Source organism: Aspergillus campestris (genome assembly GCF_002847485.1).
Source record: "Aspergillus campestris IBT 28561 chromosome Unknown P168scaffold_5, whole genome shotgun sequence".
Classification (NCBI taxonomy): domain Eukaryota; kingdom Fungi; phylum Ascomycota; class Eurotiomycetes; order Eurotiales; family Aspergillaceae; genus Aspergillus; species Aspergillus campestris.
Window position 1 is genome coordinate 368,123 of NW_020194340.1, and position 15,931 is coordinate 384,053.

General features: G+C 52.8%; 5 protein-coding genes across 5 annotated transcripts; 3 read left to right on the forward strand and 2 right to left on the reverse strand.

Moving 5' to 3' along the window:
* Positions 1-47: 47 nt before the first annotated feature.
* P168DRAFT_251514 (FAM207/SLX9 family protein) lies at positions 48-652 on the forward strand (the record flags this gene model as incomplete). The annotated part of the gene is made up of 2 exons (XM_024834275.1): positions 48-221; positions 300-652. Coding segments are annotated over exons 1-2 (354 nt in total), but the record flags the coding sequence as incomplete, so codon positions are not given.
* A 2,221-nt stretch (positions 653-2,873) lies between these two features.
* On the forward strand, positions 2,874-5,337 carry P168DRAFT_289599 (putative ATP-dependent Clp protease). Its single transcript, XM_024837036.1, has 2 exons — positions 2,874-3,440; positions 3,519-5,337. The coding sequence occupies exons 1-2, from the start codon at positions 2,984-2,986 to the stop codon at positions 4,928-4,930; spliced, it is 1,869 nt and encodes a 622-aa protein (XP_024693320.1). The 5' UTR covers positions 2,874-2,983; the 3' UTR covers positions 4,931-5,337.
* A 156-nt stretch (positions 5,338-5,493) lies between these two features.
* P168DRAFT_303897 (putative Chromo domain protein Chp1p) lies at positions 5,494-9,454 on the reverse strand (the record flags this gene model as incomplete). The annotated part of the gene is made up of 4 exons (XM_024838800.1): positions 7,791-9,454; positions 6,563-7,663; positions 6,162-6,493; positions 5,494-6,091 (listed from the first exon to the last, which is right to left on the reverse strand). Exons 1-4 carry the CDS (start codon positions 9,297-9,299, stop codon positions 5,494-5,496), a joined length of 3,540 nt encoding a protein of 1,179 aa, XP_024693321.1. The 5' UTR covers positions 9,300-9,454.
* Positions 9,455-9,805: 351 nt separating this feature from the next.
* On the forward strand, positions 9,806-11,487 carry P168DRAFT_289600 (Rab family GTPase). The gene is made up of 7 exons (XM_024837037.1): positions 9,806-9,885; positions 10,000-10,016; positions 10,072-10,133; positions 10,203-10,215; positions 10,388-10,777; positions 10,838-10,918; positions 10,971-11,487. Exons 3-7 carry the CDS (start codon positions 10,113-10,115, stop codon positions 11,090-11,092), a joined length of 627 nt encoding a protein of 208 aa, XP_024693322.1. The 5' UTR covers positions 9,806-9,885; positions 10,000-10,016; positions 10,072-10,112; the 3' UTR covers positions 11,093-11,487.
* Positions 11,488-12,778: 1,291 nt separating this feature from the next.
* On the reverse strand, positions 12,779-15,796 carry P168DRAFT_310297 (Brix-domain-containing protein; the record flags this gene model as incomplete). The annotated part of the gene is made up of 4 exons (XM_024839384.1): positions 15,517-15,796; positions 14,709-15,441; positions 14,517-14,521; positions 12,779-13,862 (listed from the first exon to the last, which is right to left on the reverse strand). The coding sequence occupies exons 1-4, from the start codon at positions 15,747-15,749 to the stop codon at positions 12,779-12,781; spliced, it is 2,055 nt and encodes a 684-aa protein (XP_024693323.1). The 5' UTR covers positions 15,750-15,796.
* Between the last annotated feature and the right edge of the window lie 135 nt (positions 15,797-15,931).

A 15,931-nucleotide genomic window follows, 5' to 3' on the forward strand; every position in this document is an offset into this window, starting at 1 on the left:
AGCAACCGCCCGTCCCAATCGGGCTTAGTGGCGAAGAAAACCCCTCGGAAGCCGCCACGCAAAATTATCGTGGTTCACCCGAACTTCTCGTCGATCTGCTCGCCTTTTGCTCTCTTTTCCCGACGGCTCGTGGAGACCATACCGTCTATACCCTGTGCACACGACGGTACTACCTGAGGTACTTGCGCTGACTGAACTCCGGTGATCGATCTCTCAGCATGGTAAGTCAAGCGTTGGATCCCGTCCCACCCCGGGTAATTTCCTCTTCGACTGACCTGCTTCCTTCCGCAATATCAAAGGCCCCTGTTAGTTCTCTCAAGAAGAAGCAGTCGAGGGTGTCGACTGCTGGGAAAGGTGCCCTGCCGTCGACCAGGCCGACCAGCTTCGATCAGAATGACGCGCGCGGGTCGAAGAAGGATAGGCGGGCGATGAAGCACTCCAGTTTCGTGACCAAGATCGAGAAGAACTCGCAAAAGTCGTCTAAGCGTCGACGGGCGTCCAACAAACTGGCCGCCAACCTGGAGTCGCTGGCCGATGCGCTCCCAGACACAGAATCGGACCTCCACGACCCCGACAGCCAAGTGAACATCATCAAGCAGAAGACCTTGAGGCACAAGCCCGGAGCCATGAAGCGCCGGGAACGACTGGAGAAGTTGGAGCGAGATCGATTTGCGAAGAACATGGCGCAGATGTCTGGCATGCAGGCATCGTCATCGTCGGCGCAGCCATCCAGCGCAGCGCCGGAGAATGATTCCGGCGCGACCTCGAACCGATGGGCTGCGTTGCGAGGGTTCATCTCGCAAACAATGGAGCAACAACCGGCGTTTCGAGGGAACAAGTGAACTTAGGACATTGGAGTGTATTACTCCATTCTCCTTGATAGTTTATGATTAGCATCTAGACTACGTGTCTCCTGAAGACAAACACCCTGGAGGTGTGGATTCAGGCGTACGAACAGCCAGCACTTACACCGTAGACAGTGGATTGGGTTGGGCATCTACTCTGGGTTCCGGGGTGTATACGTCCGGTCTCTGGAGGTATACGTTTCCCGGAGATGGAGAAATGGCGGGCCAATCCTCCAAATTGCAGTATGATCTCTTGAGGATACCTGCTACCAATCCATACTCGACACCTAACCAGCGAGGTCAACGCTGTTCATACCCCACATTCATAAAAATGCACCAGCTACAAGAGTCATGTTTCTTTTAGCTAATACCAACAAAGTCAAAATCGACCCTCGCCTAACCTGCACATTTTACCAACCCCCGGGGTCTCCAGATTAACTCCCCGGTTGCCCCATCGGGCCCTAGTGTTCGTAGGGCACATATTCCCTGCCCGTCCAGGCCCATCTCAGGTCCGAGCAAATGGAGATCCCTACATCTAAACTCATTTCGGCGCTTCCGTCGGAGAGATGGTTTCAAACCGCCCCATGACGTAGTCTTTCTGCAAGTTTAACCGCTAGTCCAGATTGCCAAGTGCCTCTTGGTCAGAGCTTGTGTCAACATAACTGTTTTCTCCCCGCCTGGCAAATGTAGAAAGTCAGTAGAGAGAAGGTTCGGTTCTGCAGCCTTTTAGCTAATGCATATGCATTGCTGGGGATCTAGCCGCTCTGGCCTGCCGCCATGAGGTCACCGAACTTGAAAGTGTGATTGAATCGTTCTGCAGACCCTCAGATGAGACATTTTTCCTGGCTCCGTTATTGGCCGTTACAGCCTCTGTGGACAACGGGGGAGCTGAGTAGTCCGGCAATTCCCCTTTTAGTTGCGAGCCAAGGTTGAGTCTCCGGGTCTCTGGCGCCTTGCGTCAAGCCACCTGCCGGTTGCTGTCATTGTATAAGCTCTGGTCTCTTTCGGACTGCTGTTCTGGTGGAGAATGGACCGGGTGTATTACGTTCAGATTACACTGTGGATCCTGATGTCCGGTCTGGATCACTCGAACCAAAGATTCGACATTTAACCGGTTTCTTACCCGGTTCTATATATCAGGGAGGTCCAAGATTTGGTAATCTTCGATGATGTTAAGCGGTGAAAGAAGAAGAATAACAACGAGTTTGTTCCTCGCCTCGTTATAGTCCAATCGTTCGCATATCACCACTGAAAGCCTGTTTTGACAAGCACGGGCCATTCCCAAGGCTGTCTGCGATCCGAGCTCTCTCTATCACGCGCATTGACTATCCATTTCATGGAACGAGTGCAATTCGTCAGTTGGAAAGCTATGTTGATATCAGTGCGCTGAGCACATGCTTTCGCATATCGTGCCACTAGAGGACAGACGACTTCCGAGATCAGCCATGCTACGTGCGGCCTGAAAAACACCCTAGTGATCTGTCTTTGAGTTGGCATTCTTCTAATGCAGCTCCCTTCCGGCCGAATAACGAGTACACCGTTCTTCCTAAACAGGAGATGCCGGACGAAAGGCTTCAGATCGAGACTGACATGGCCATGTCTGCTCATTGGACAGGATCTGCCTTGCAAAAGCACATATATGACATCTCCTCATCCCCAGCATAAACGAGGATACAAGGTATGGCCTTGATGTGTACAAGATTCTTCGTCGTTAAGATCGCAAGTTGGTGTGTGTATTTGGCGGTGTCGGATCGATGTGAACCGATGTCTCCCAAATATATACCCGTATGGGTTCCTTCTTGGCATCGTCGAATGTGAACCAGCAGTGCTCTCAATTGTAAACCCGTAGCATCGTGGTCATGATGATAGCCACAGAAGACAGTATTATCATGGATGAAGACTTACAATGTGGAAGTCAAACGGATAGCGCCGGCTGCCGGGGTCCTCACGTGCTGCGGGGAAGCTGATTGATCCGCATCTTATCTCTCTCTCTCTCAGCGTCATCGCCATCTCCAACTCTCTCTCCGCCATCAGCCCACTCGGCCTGCCCCTTTCTCCCCAACGTCATCAATCTTATTGTAGGAAACTTACTTCAAACTCCTTTTTGGTTTCTCTTTTGATCCTCACCCGTCCACTGCATGGTCATGCTACGACTGCCTCTATGGCGCCAGTCGCCGCTCCGGGCGCACCGCTTCCCTGTGGCCCGTTATCGGCGAACTCCCAGCTCACCCGCTCCAGCACGCCCCAGCCATCGCCTCCTGTCCTCAACCTCAGCATCTTTCCCTACTCTCTCGCAGTTTAATCGGTCGGATTTCACGGGACAACCGTGGTCAGGAAATTATGAAGCGGGTCTCCCGACTGCAGGACCCCTGGGGTCGACTCCGGCTTTCGGAGCGCCGCGCATCACGCCTAAAACGTTGAAGCAGTACCTCGATCAGTTTGTGGTCGGACAGGACCGTGCAAAGAAGATCCTCAGTGTTGCTGTGTTCAACCATTACCAGCGGGTTCAGGAACTGCAACGGCGCGCGGAAGAGAATGCAGAGCTGTTGGCGAAACGGACCCGGAGAGAAGCTATTGAGCACCATCCGCTTGAAGGTAGGGCTTGCACCAGCAGTTCACAGTGACCTCAAAGAATGATTCCATTTTTTTGAATCATTGACTAATACGGAGTAGATGACTTCCCCGGTCAACAGAAAACTCCCTCCATCGCCCCTCAGTCGAATCGGCCGCCGCCTTCGGAGCAGCCCGAACTCAACGATCCGCCAGCGCTGGAGTTAGAGAAATCCAACATCCTCCTCCTCGGCCCGTCTGGAGTGGGTAAGACGCTTATGGCGAAGACGCTAGCAAGGGTCCTCTCTGTCCCCTTCAGCATCTCCGACTGCACCGCGCTCACCCAAGCTGGCTATATCGGGGAGGATGCTGAGGTGTGCGTTCACCGACTCCTAGCTGCTGCGAACTATGACGTCGAGCAGGCCGAGCGCGGCATCATCGTTCTGGATGAGATGGATAAAATCGCAGCGGCCAAGGTCAGCCACGGAAAAGACGTCAGCGGAGAAGGCGTGCAACAGGCGCTTCTCAAGATCATCGAAGGCACAACTGTACAGGTGCAGGCGAAACAAGAGAAGAACGCCCCTCGTGCAGGCAGCGCACCCAACAGTTACCCATCCAACAGCCCGTTGGGGAACCCACCATTCCCTCCGCCCACTGGCGGCAACACGCCCCAAAAGGGCGAAGTATACAACGTCCGCACGGACAATATCCTGTTCGTCTTCTCCGGTGCATTCGTCGGCCTCAACAAAGTGATCATGGACCGCATCTCGCGCGGATCCATCGGATTTGGCCAGCCCGTCCGCTCACAGTCCACCGCCAACGAGCGATCCGGAGACTCAGGCGCCTCAAACAATCAACCGATCCCTATCGTCCCGGGATCCGATGAAGAAGCCCTATACAAGAAACACCTCCCATTCTTCAACCCCACGACGCCGCAAACCCCAGACAGCGAACCCGTATACTTCAACGCCCTAGACCTGCTCAACCCCACCGACCTCCAAAGCTACGGCTTCATCCCCGAGCTTGTCGGCCGCGTCCCCGTCACCGCCGCACTATCCACCCTCGCCCAACCCCTCCTCGTCCGCATCCTCACCGAACCCCGCAACTCTCTCCTCGCCCAATACACAACCCTCTTCTCCCTCTCCGGCATCGAACTCCGCTTCACAACCCCTGCCCTGCACAAGATCGCCGCAAACGCCTTCACAATGGGCACCGGCGCGCGCGCCCTCCGCACAGAAATGGAAGCCATCCTCAGCGACGCAATGTTCGAAACCCCAGGGTCGAGCGTTAAATTCGTCCTCGTCACAGAGAACGTCGCCGCGCGCGGTGAGAAGCCCATCTATCTCGCCCGCGGCCAGGGCGGCAAGTTCCACGCTACAATCGCAGCTGAGGAGAGCCAGTGGGAGGATAAAGCGCGTCGCGAGAAGAATAAGGAGAGGAAGAAGAAGGGTGATGCTGCCCAAGCTAATGATGCTAACGACCACGACGATCCTTCTGGCTTTCACGAGTATCGCTCGCGAGCGGCGGGTTCTTAGTGTTGACTCATGGCTCTTCGAGCTGCTCTCTCTCACTCCCTACAGGCTCTCTTGATCATTGCCAGTAAGGCACACACACACATCCAAGTTTATACCAAAATGAGCGCATGTTTCCTCTTCTCGTATTGTGAATATCAACCGCTATCGTACGGCGTTTCTTGGAACTTTTGCATATTTATTTCATTTCTGCGTCTCGTCTTTACAGCTCCTTGGTTGATCATATTATGGATATCATGAATTGCGGGCAATTATCTCAATTTCATTAATGGAGTGCATTTATTCACCTTCATTTCTCATTTCTCATTTCTCATTCTCTTCCTCTCTCTAATGAGATCCTTAAATACACGTACATGTGTAGGCGTGCGTGCATCGCCTGAAAAACAAGAGACAAAAAAAGTTTTTGCAACAAAAAAAAGAAGAAGAAAGGTACTTTACATACATGGTATCGTAGTGGTTGGCATCGACCGACCAATTTAGTTTTAATCACCCACCAAAAGTTTTCTTTCTTTTACGAAGGCCCTGGAGAAGAAGAGCACGGAAACAAAACAGCCAAGTAGATGTGATCACTTGTACCCCTGCGGATACTGAGGCCGCGAGGGATTCTGCGGATGTCGCCTATCCCAATCCCGATCCCCTCCCTGATCCCCTCCCTCGCGCGATCTCCAGCCGTGGTTACCGCCAGGTCTGGGAGTCTGCGGCGTCGTAGGCGTGCGCTGCGTGGAGCGAGGGTCAGTCGACGACGAAGGCGGTGGTCCGCTTTTTCCCTTGACGATCCAGTCGTATTTCTTGAAGTCGATATTGAAGGCGGTCATGAAGGCCTTGGGCCCGTGTTTGACGTCTACGTGCTGCCAGGCGCTCCAGCGCTCGGGAGGGGGCAACTGCGTGACAACGTGGAAGTGACGGAAGACGTGCGAATTGACGAGGGCCCAGCCGGCGAAGAATTCAGCCAGGTGGTCCGTGTTGCGGTGTTCCTGGGAGAGACCCTTCGGGATGTCTGGGTTGTCGACTTCGCTGCGGGAGCCGTAGTTCGGGAGGAAGGGGGGCGAGATGACTTTGCTTTCGTGGTATTCGTCGCTGTCGCCGGCGAGGATTTCGGCGTCGAGCTCCCTTTGGCTGGAGGTGTAGCTGAGTTGGAGGATGTGGTGACACATGGCTATCCATCTGAGAGGGGGGTGGGTGAGTACTTCTTTTGTGTTGGTTTTTTGGTGGGGGTAGTGTGACATGTACTTACATTGCGTGCTCTGAGGGCTCCCGGGGCTCGGGTAGCTCAGACAGCCAGTTTATGATGTCCGGGCGCAGCATGATCTTCCAGCTCCCCGGGAACTTCTTGTTGGCGTAATCGTTAAACCAGGCAAGGATGATCAGAGACGCGCGCGGCTGGCGAAGCATAAAATCTTCCGTCATGAGGATCACGCCCCCATGAGGGAAGATCCGCTGGATATGTGTTCTGTGTCGCACGTACTGGAGAGGCGTCGCGAGTGACAAGTTCCAGAGGGTAAATTTACCTGAGAGGATCTCTCTGAAAGATGGCAGTGTGTAGTAGTCGACGAAACTCTTATGGAACTGAGCAGATGTTAGTGCTTCCAGGTTTTTGTATGCAAAGACCAAACCAGCTTATAGACGGGACCATACCACAATGACGCCGGCCTTGGACACGGCAAACTTCTTCCAGTCTTCCGGTAGGTGATTGGAGAATACCACTGCATTATTATTGTCGAGAAACGCCTTGAGGATCTGGTATTCCTGCTGGGTGGTTTCGTTCCCCTCTGGAAACATAAGATAGAAGCTCTGGCTACCACTCGCCATATTGACAGCCGCCAGAGATTTGAAAGTGATCCCGAAGTGTGTCATGAAGAGCTCGTTCAAGTCAAACCCTTCAACAGGCGGTAAAGGCCGCTCCGTAATCTGGAGAACTACTGCTTCAGGCTCTGGGGCAAGTGCGACAGGCGGAATGGGTCGGATGGGTAAGACAGCGGGAGGAGAAGCGGGAGGAGGGAGAGGGGTTTGAACAGGTTCGGAAGATGGAGGAGATCCAGGAGGAATAGAATCGAGTTCCATGGGCTCTGACATAGCTTCCGGGTCGTCGCGGGGTGGACTTGTATTTTGGGGCGAGTGGAATGCTCCTCGACTGTTGCTAGGTGGATGTGTATCTCGAGGCGAGGGAAATGATCCTGGGTTGTTGCTAGGTGGATTTGTATCTTGGGGCGGGTGAAATGCTGTTGGGCTCTTGGTGTTGGCCGGCAGTATAGTGCTTTCCTGTGATCCCTTTGACGTAACGCGCTGAGTAAGGGGTAGATTTATCTGCAAGGGAGCCGTCGAGTCACTGTTTCTGTGAAGGTCTGCTTGGGACGTGGGGGCATCCCAGGGCGTGCGTTGGGAGATAGGTGTATTTGTGATCCATGGCGTTCTTTCATGAGAGATAGACTCGTCTACCGGACTTTGCAAGGATTGCTGACGCTCGCGCAATGAGGGGATTATTTTATGAATACGACCCAATGTGCTCCGTACGACGAAGTGAAGAGGGGACCGTGGATCATTTTGCATGCCATCACTGAGGAATCCAAAGCCTGTTGAGCCAGGTGGATAGACAAGAACCACGTTGAACGGATACTTGTCAGAACCAAATATTCCCACCATGTTCCTACGTTGTAGTAATTCTGCAAATTTCACGAGATCCGGTTCTGTATCTTCATATGCATGGACTGACCCTGTGCAATATTTTTGGTTGGCAGACTGGTTGACGGTTAGGTAATGTATAAACAAGAAGAGTGATTCTTGTGCTTCACCCTCTTCTTTTATTCTTGTGTCTGCTTTGTTGTCCGGACAGAAAGAAAAGGGTCATGGATTGTACCCTACTTACATTTTGGCATAACCTGTCATACTCATCAAGCGAGCAGAGGTACTGAAACCACAAGTCCACTTCGCCATCTCTCTTACAATTTAGAAGATTCTTTCGACTGTAAGAACTGAGGCCAGCCAATCTGACATTGCCAACCGGGGTGTTTAGTGGGCCATAATGCATAGTGATGAGAAGGTCGCCTGGGTCCAAAAATCGCTTCACTCCGTTTTTCGCAATAATGTATTTGCCACGGGGTTCCCGCGATGGTTCCCACGGTCTGTCAGACCTCGAATCACGAAAGCGGTCTGGGCGATCAGCGTCCACGGGGGCCCGACTGGATACCTCGTCGCCTTTTTGGGCGTCAAACCTTGAATCACGAAAGCGGTCTAGGCGATTAGCGTCCATCGGAGGCCAATTAGATATCTCGTCGCCTCTTCGAGTATCGAACCTCCAATCACGAAGGCGGTTTGGACGGTCAGCGTCCACCGGAATCTGATCAGACACCTCGTCGCCTCTTCGAGTATCAAACCTCGAATCACGAAAGCGTCTTGGACGGTCAGCGTCCACCGGAATCTGATCAGACACCTCGTCGCCTCTTCTAGTATCAAACCTCGAATCACGAAAGCGGCTTGAGCGATCAGCGTCCATGGGAATCCGACCGGATACCTCGTCGGCCCTTCGAGTGTTACGCGGAGAATCGGACGGCGACGGCCCTGCAGGGGGTTCAGTCTTGTCGTTTTCCGGATGACGACGGGTATCCGTTAGAGACTCGCTTTCAACAGTTGTCTGGACCATGTAAGGGCCAAGTTTTGCTGCATTGGGGTTCGACATGGGAGTCCACTTCGACGGCGGTACGAGGTCCAGTTGATCGATATTCGGAGGAGGCTCGTCTCTCTTCGCCTTTTCATACCTCCACCTGGTCGACAGACTGAACCGATTGTTTGGGTCGGTGTTTGACGCCTTCCTGGCCGTTTGGGGGCGTTTCTCACTGCCACTCCCAAAGAGAATTGGTGGCGGGGCTGGCTTTGGCGGCTTTGGCTGCGAGGAGAGAGCCGGCTGAGCATTATGTGATGCTGTCGCTTTGGTGACAGGCTGACCGACAGCATCGGAGCGAGACCCCGTCAACGGGACATCGGACGTTCTACGCTCGTTGCTGGCGATTCCAGTGAGGCGACGAGGAAGGCCCAGGCTTTGTCTCTTGGCTGCCCTCTTTCGTTTTCTCTCCTGGCTGGCTTCCTCGAGAGCGAATACATGGTTTTCCCATTTGATGATATCAAAGGGTTGACGCCTTCCTTCCTCGATGGCACGCTTCGTCCTCGCCCAATCCGCCAGGGTCTCGGGCGTGTTGAACGAGTCGGCCGGTTCCCAGGAACAGCGTTCTATGGGATAGCCTCTCCATTTTACAAGGTATTGGGGTTGACCATCCGGAGCCTCCAACTCACCCAAGACGGACTCCACTTCATATTCTGAGAGTTGTTCACTGGGGGTGGTAGAAGTGAGGGAGATCTCATCGTCACTCTTGCCCGTCATTGCGCGTGCCCATGACAAGGCGTTCAGGATTGAGGCTCAATTTCTCCCACGGAACGGGGGCAGATCATCAAGGAATGTCCGCAGTGAAATCATGGACCAGAAAGGCAATGGCAAAAAAGAGAGAGAGAGAGTTGAAAGCGGTTAAGATCACCACCACCTGTATGATAGTTCCCGTTATCACCGCCCCGGCGTTTAGGGGACTTTGGACGGTCAAACCTTGTGAATTATTTGATCAGCATGTCCAGTGCAGATACGAGAGACCGACAGCAGAAGTGAGATGGATAATGCTTCAGCTAATCAACATGTACTGTTTATCAGTGTTTATCTGGATTAGGATATAGATCTGGAAATATTCGCATCAATACAATCGATAGTCCGCGCACTACAGACGAAGACAGCGACCGGGGGCCGCACGTGATGGCACGCTAACCGGAAGGAGCCTAAGGCATTCGGCACAGCGATGGGAGCATCTCTGGATAACCTCCTCCTATCCTCCTATTGTCGTGCTTCTGTCTGTCTCCTTTGCCTACTTCCTCTTCTTGCATCTTCCTCCTTGTGATCCTTCTTCTCATTTAGTTTCTTGGCTGTACGTATACTGACTCCTTTCTCGTTCTTTCTCTTCTACTCCTGCTTTATTGGTTGGGATTTGGGTTTTGTTTGGTCCCGTACAGTGCTAACCTTACTGTTGTCCCCCCTCTAGCGACCACTGCTCACCCTGTTGGTGTTCCCTACGTTCATCCCTATCTCCTACCTCGAGTCTTACACCTTCTAGACACCGTCAAACCTCCATCCGCAAACAAAACACCCTTCATCATGGCTAACGACGAGTATGATGTGAGTACTGTCCCCTCCGTCATCCCTGTCCGACTATCTGTGCCATAACTAATGGGGTCGATCCGCCAGTTTCTCTTCAAAGGTAATGTTGCCACCTTCTGCCCCCGCGCAGCCACCGCAACCACCCCCCTTTCTCGCTCTTTTTCCCAGTCGCTCGAGAATAGGATAAATATGATGTGATTGGGGATAAAAAAGAAACGAATGTAAAAAAAGGAGAATAAAGGCCTTGGACTGACCGATATGTTGGCCAACAGTGGTGCTGATCGGAGACTCGGGCGTCGGAAAGTCCAACCTGTTGAGTCGTTTCACTCGCAATGAGTTCAACTTGGACTCCAAGTCTACCATCGGTGTCGAGTTCGCCACCCGCTCCATCCAGGTCGACTCCAAGACGATCAAGGCGCAGATCTGGGATACCGCCGGTCAGGAGCGTTATCGCGCCATCACCTCCGCCTACTACCGTGGTGCCGTCGGGGCCCTCCTTGTCTACGACATCAGCAAGCACCAGACCTACGACAACGTCAACCGGTGGTTGAAGGAACTCCGCGACCATGCCGACTCCAACATCGTCATCATGCTGGTCGGAAACAAGAGCGATTTGAGACATCTGCGCGCCGTGCCCACGGAGGAGGCCAAGCAGTTTGCCAGTATGTTTGCGCTTGGGTAGTCTAGGTCTGAGGATTGATCTTATGCTAATCGCTCGACAGGCGAGAACAACCTCTCTTTCATCGAGACCTCCGCTCTCGACGCCAGCAACGTGGAGCTGGCCTTCCAAAACATCCTCACAGGTTCGCTCCCTTCCCCCGCGCGCATGATTCAACCGGTTACTGACACACCTAGAAATCTACCGTATCGTTTCCAGCAAGGCTCTCGAGGGCGGGGAACAGATCAACGTGGGTAACCGTGAAAAGATATCGATCGAGAACACCCAGGATTCGGAAGCCAAGCCGGGCTGCTGCTAGAGCGTTGGCCATGTACCCGCGACGAGTTTATTTTTCTTTTTTGATGTGATAATCGAATGGTCTTTGAACTTTCAGTTTGTCATTTGCTTAGCCTCCACGGAGATGATACACAAGAGGGGACATTGTTTTCGGTCATGGACCGTTGTATGACGCACCACACTAGCTTCTTTTTCCCTTGTTCTTTTTCTTTCTGACCTTTGTTTTCTATCCTCTTACGTCTTTTCTACCTTCTTATTTTTTTCTCTCCCCCATGACTTGTTTGAAATTGATATTATCTTGATTAACGGATTCATGTCTGCTGGTCTTCCTGACCTTATCTGGTTCCGGCTAGTCTACAGGGATTCGGTTACCGGCGTTGTTGAAGAAGTACATACATTACATACATTGATTGGTCTAGTTTGGTTTGTTCTTTTCCTTTGTTCTTCGTCCACGATCATAAGAACCCCCTACAGAGTCACAAACAAGCAAAACGTAAGGGTGAATGAGGTTGAGGCCACATGGCGTAGAAATAAAAATGCTTGGTAGACCCCACCATAGCCAAACCTCCGAAATGACACTGCTCACCGCAATTAAGGCCTAGCCCACCCTTTTTTTCCCACAGCTAGCACCACCACAATCCTCATTATCATAATCAACCCATGCAAATTCCAACCATGATATAATTATGAAGAGGAAGTGGAAGTCAAAATACTGCCAACGGCAATACTAGCATTAGTGGTAACCAAAATCCAACACCGATGACGACGACCTGGACATAATAGGCCCACCGCAAGCGGAAGAGACCCAGACCCACGCCTACCAGAGGGGGGACTGAACCATGGTATGAATCCGGTGCTGTACGCGTAGTAGCTAGCTATACTGTGCTATACTATGTTATGCTATAGTAGACAAGAGATAGCCATACATCCCTGAGATAAATCATGGCTTTTGTCTAGTCCGCCGCAACATCTATTCTACAGGGACAGATATCATAAGCCTGTCTCTGTCTTTGTAGGTCAAAAGTAATGGGAATAGGGCAAAATATCTAGCTCTGCAATTAACATTATGTGTATATAACCGATACCCACTTGACAGTTAACATAAGTAGGTAATATAATGATCTCACCGACCCAACGGCCCCTAATAAGATTAAAAACACCACACTACCTACCAAACAAAGTAACAACGTATACCATAACCAGCAGTCCCCCCTACCAAAGACCCCCAAAGCAAGTCACTACAGACAGTAGCAACTATTATGTACTAGCCAGGGACAGTGTCTCCACCAGACACAAGACCATGTGGATGCATGGTCCCCCTTGTCCCCTATCCAGCCACTAATCTTCCAGGGTGTGGTTTAGGGCGCGACGATCAGGGGGGAGGGAAAGGCCGTTAATGTGTGGTTCTGTTAGTCAATGCTTTATCGTGCGCTGCGAACCGAGGGGTGCTGGTTAGTGATTACTGGGAGGGGAGGCTTCGAGGGATTCTGGAACGTTTGGGGTGGGACTTGTGGGAATTGTTGTTACTAACCTGTCTTAGTCTTGCTTTCTTGGTTGTCTGTGTGTTGGATTACCTGTGTTGTTGGTGTTGTTATGATGGATGTGCTGGAAGGTAGATCAAATCTGACCGTATTCCCTGGAAAACTTGACTGTTTTGATAGTGACAACAAATGATCAAAGAATCTATCGCTAACATAGATAAAACAACTCAACTATCTACTCGCACAACCCCTACCTCTCGACCGGCAATCGCAGCGCGAAACTCTCCCACATCCTCCCCCCTCTCCGCCATCACCCACTCCAACGTATCACCAAACGTCTCCCCATTATCCCGGAACCACTCCCCCAGACTCTGCACGAAAACCTCCACCTGCTCCTTCATTGGCGCATACTCCCGCAGCCACAGCACCTGTCCCGGATCCAGCTTCATCATGTCCTGCACGACGTAGTAATGCGGGATCTCGTCACCCCAGCCCTCAGCCCCGGGGTCATGGAACAGGTCGTTCCGGAACCGGGATCGATACTTGGCTGGTGATTCCGTTGCGATCGATGGGTGCGCCGAGTAGAAGGGCTGCTCGACGCGCTTGTCGGGGCCGAACGTCGAGCCCGCGTCGGGGCTGGGGTAGTTGAGGTGGATGTTGAACGCCAGCTGGTGGTTGCCCTCGGGGTATCGCTTGCGGAACTTGCGCTGGATGGTCCCGTTGCTGGGGCAGATATGGTTCTGTACAACATCCCCGACGACGGCCCGCACGTCCTCGATCTCCGCCAGCTCCCCCGGCGACCAGTTATGCAGGAGCTGGGCGCGCTCATGGACAACGGCGCGCAGGTTGCGCGAGAGGCGGTCGTAGGCGCGCGCGTGGAACGCGCGGTGGTACAGCCAGAGACGGTAGAGAGCGCGGCGTAGACGAAAGCGCTCTAGAGACGTCAGGGAGCGGCGGTTCTCGTAGTCGAGCTTCCACTTCTTGACGGGGTAGATGATTTCCCATTTCTGCGCGACCCGTCCTATCCTTACCATCTGCTTGAGCATCGGGTCTGAGATCGGCGCCGTCCGGGCGACGTGTGCGGGCTGGCTTTGGTTTTGCGTTACGATCTGGGCGATGTCGTGGAGGGGGCCGAATTCCCGTTCGGCTACGTCTGCGAGGAGCTGGAGCTTGTTGGATTGACGGTAGACGTGGTGGAGGCGTCTGGTGGTCAATGCGAGGTTCAATACGTCGTGGATGCTTTCGCAGGAGCGAAATATGTGGAGCAGGAGCTCTGTGGCTAGAATGTTGAATGACATGGCTGGTTCTATGCTTGTGGGATATACTTTGCTTCGTCAGCGCTGGAAATTTGTTGTTCAGTGGTCACAGCACTCACATTGCTAAAAGATGGCTGTAGCAGTATTTTGAAATAGTACGAAATCACTGAATGTAAATGCGATTCGTTATGTGTCTGATGCACGGTGCACAGCGTTGCTGATTGACTCAACACTGCTGTCGCAATCGAGTCGGAGACCTAAGTCGCGACCCCGCTCTTGGGGCTGTCTGAATCGAAAAGGGACTTGATAAAAAGCTGAGTATGCATGATGGAGATGGGCGTGTGACATTGCAGTAGCCACCGAGGGCTAGATAACGAAGGTAATGCCATGATGCTTGAGGAAGGGATGTAATGACGACGGCGTCGCGCTGCTTATAAGGCGCCGCTATCAGACGCTTATCTAATCACTCCCTAGAAAGGTCAATATCATCGATTTCGATCAATTTGTACGGGGACAGTACGGAGGGTATGAGGTTTATAAGGTGACTCATTACTGCTCGTCAATGGACTGACGAGTAACATATCTATACAGACGTTGGATCACACAGACGACAAGTTTGAACTGATTACATCAACAGACTTTTATAAATTCACACCAGACGCCAGAACAGGACCGCAATCGTTGGATCCCATGCATCAATCACATGTACATCCCCTGAGGATATCAAGTCTAATAGCCTTTGGACCAGAGAGGGAAAAGAAAAGAGAAAATGCAGCAGTAAAGGGGAAAGAAATCATCCAAACAGCTTCTTCGTATCCAGCGCACCGGGCTTCCGGCCCTCCGCCAGACCCAGCGTCGACCGCTTCGTGACCCGGTCGCTCTCCGCTTCCCGACGGTTGACGTGACGAGCGGCCTTGCTCACACGGATCTCGGAACGGACCTGGTTGGGGCTGACGTATTCCTTGTTCTCGTAGATGACCGGACCGCCGAAGCTGCCCTCCAGAATGACAATGGGCGTCAAGACGAAGCGCGGCCCAACCTCAACCAGGGACACCTCCGGCTGCGCATCCTTGCCCTTGGGAGCGGGCTTCGCCTCGCCCTCCTCCGGCTTCTTAGCCCCCGCTTCCACCTCCCGGATCTCGTAGACACGGATCCAGATCTTTCCATCAACGCCGAAGATACCGATGATGCGATCGATGAACGGCTTCATGCCCTTGACACCGCGCTTGGGGACGCAGAACACGCCGCGCAGCATCTCGCGCACCAGGCCCCGGTACTCGTTGCCGGGCTTGCTCATCTCGGGACCCTGTTCGTCGAACGACTGGTCGAACACCACAAGGCCGCGGCCGCCCTTCAGGCAGTTTCCGCTGAAACCGGCGTTCAGCTCACCCATCGTGTGCAGGTTGTTGACGTGGAACTTCAGCGTGGGGCCGTTGGGGGGACGAGAGAGCCACAGGTACAGATCTTGGCCGCGCTTGCGGGCCTCGAGGAAGAAGATCACGTTGCAAGAGTGAAGGTCCGCGAGGGAGTTAAGCAGCATATTGTAACCGGCCGTCTTCTTCTTCGTGTCGAGCTTGGTCTCTTTGCAGGCATGGGGAAGCAGACCGGCCAGATCTGAGAGCAAGTGTCGGTGGCTGCATTGAGAAAAAACGAGAGAAAAAAATCAGCCCTGTTTTTGAAATATGCAATGTCGAGCGCAATAAACTTACCGATAGGAAGCACCTCGAGAAGTGAGCATCAGAACGCGAGACTTGGGCATGAACCCAGAAGCAAGCTGCTGTTTGGCGACATTCGCCGCATCTTCGTCCTCGTCCTCTTCGCTGTCGGTGCTATCTTCGTCGCTGAGAAGATCCTCCATTTGGATATCCTCGTCCTCCTCCTCTTCTTCCTTCGCAAGTCTGCGAGCATTCTTCTTCGACATGGTCTTGTAAACGGCCGCCATTGTGAATATATTTAGGGGCAGCTGTGAGGGGGAAAAATTGAGAAGTGGGTTGGGGTAAATACTCTGCGACAAAAAAGCTTCGGCGAAAATCAAAAAAGTTGCGGGCAGAATATTCTGCTCCCCTCACCGCCCCCGTATCAGCGCCCACGTGACATTACCCGAATAGGCAGTTTATCTTTACG

Excerpts from the sequence above, each read along its gene's own strand:
- P168DRAFT_289599 (XM_024837036.1), top strand. The coding sequence starts at position 2,984 with ATGGTCATGCTACGACTGCCTCTATGGCGCCAGTCGCCGCTCCGGGCG. Across the intron at positions 3,441-3,518 it reads TGAGCACCATCCGCTTGAAG|ATGACTTCCCCGGTCAACAG; the intron begins GTAGGGCTTGCA and ends AATACGGAGTAG.
- P168DRAFT_289600 (XM_024837037.1), top strand. The coding sequence starts at position 10,113 with ATGGCTAACGACGAGTATGAT. Across the intron at positions 10,778-10,837 it reads GGAGGCCAAGCAGTTTGCCA|GCGAGAACAACCTCTCTTTC; the intron begins GTATGTTTGCGC and ends ATCGCTCGACAG. Across the intron at positions 10,919-10,970 it reads CTTCCAAAACATCCTCACAG|AAATCTACCGTATCGTTTCC; the intron begins GTTCGCTCCCTT and ends TGACACACCTAG.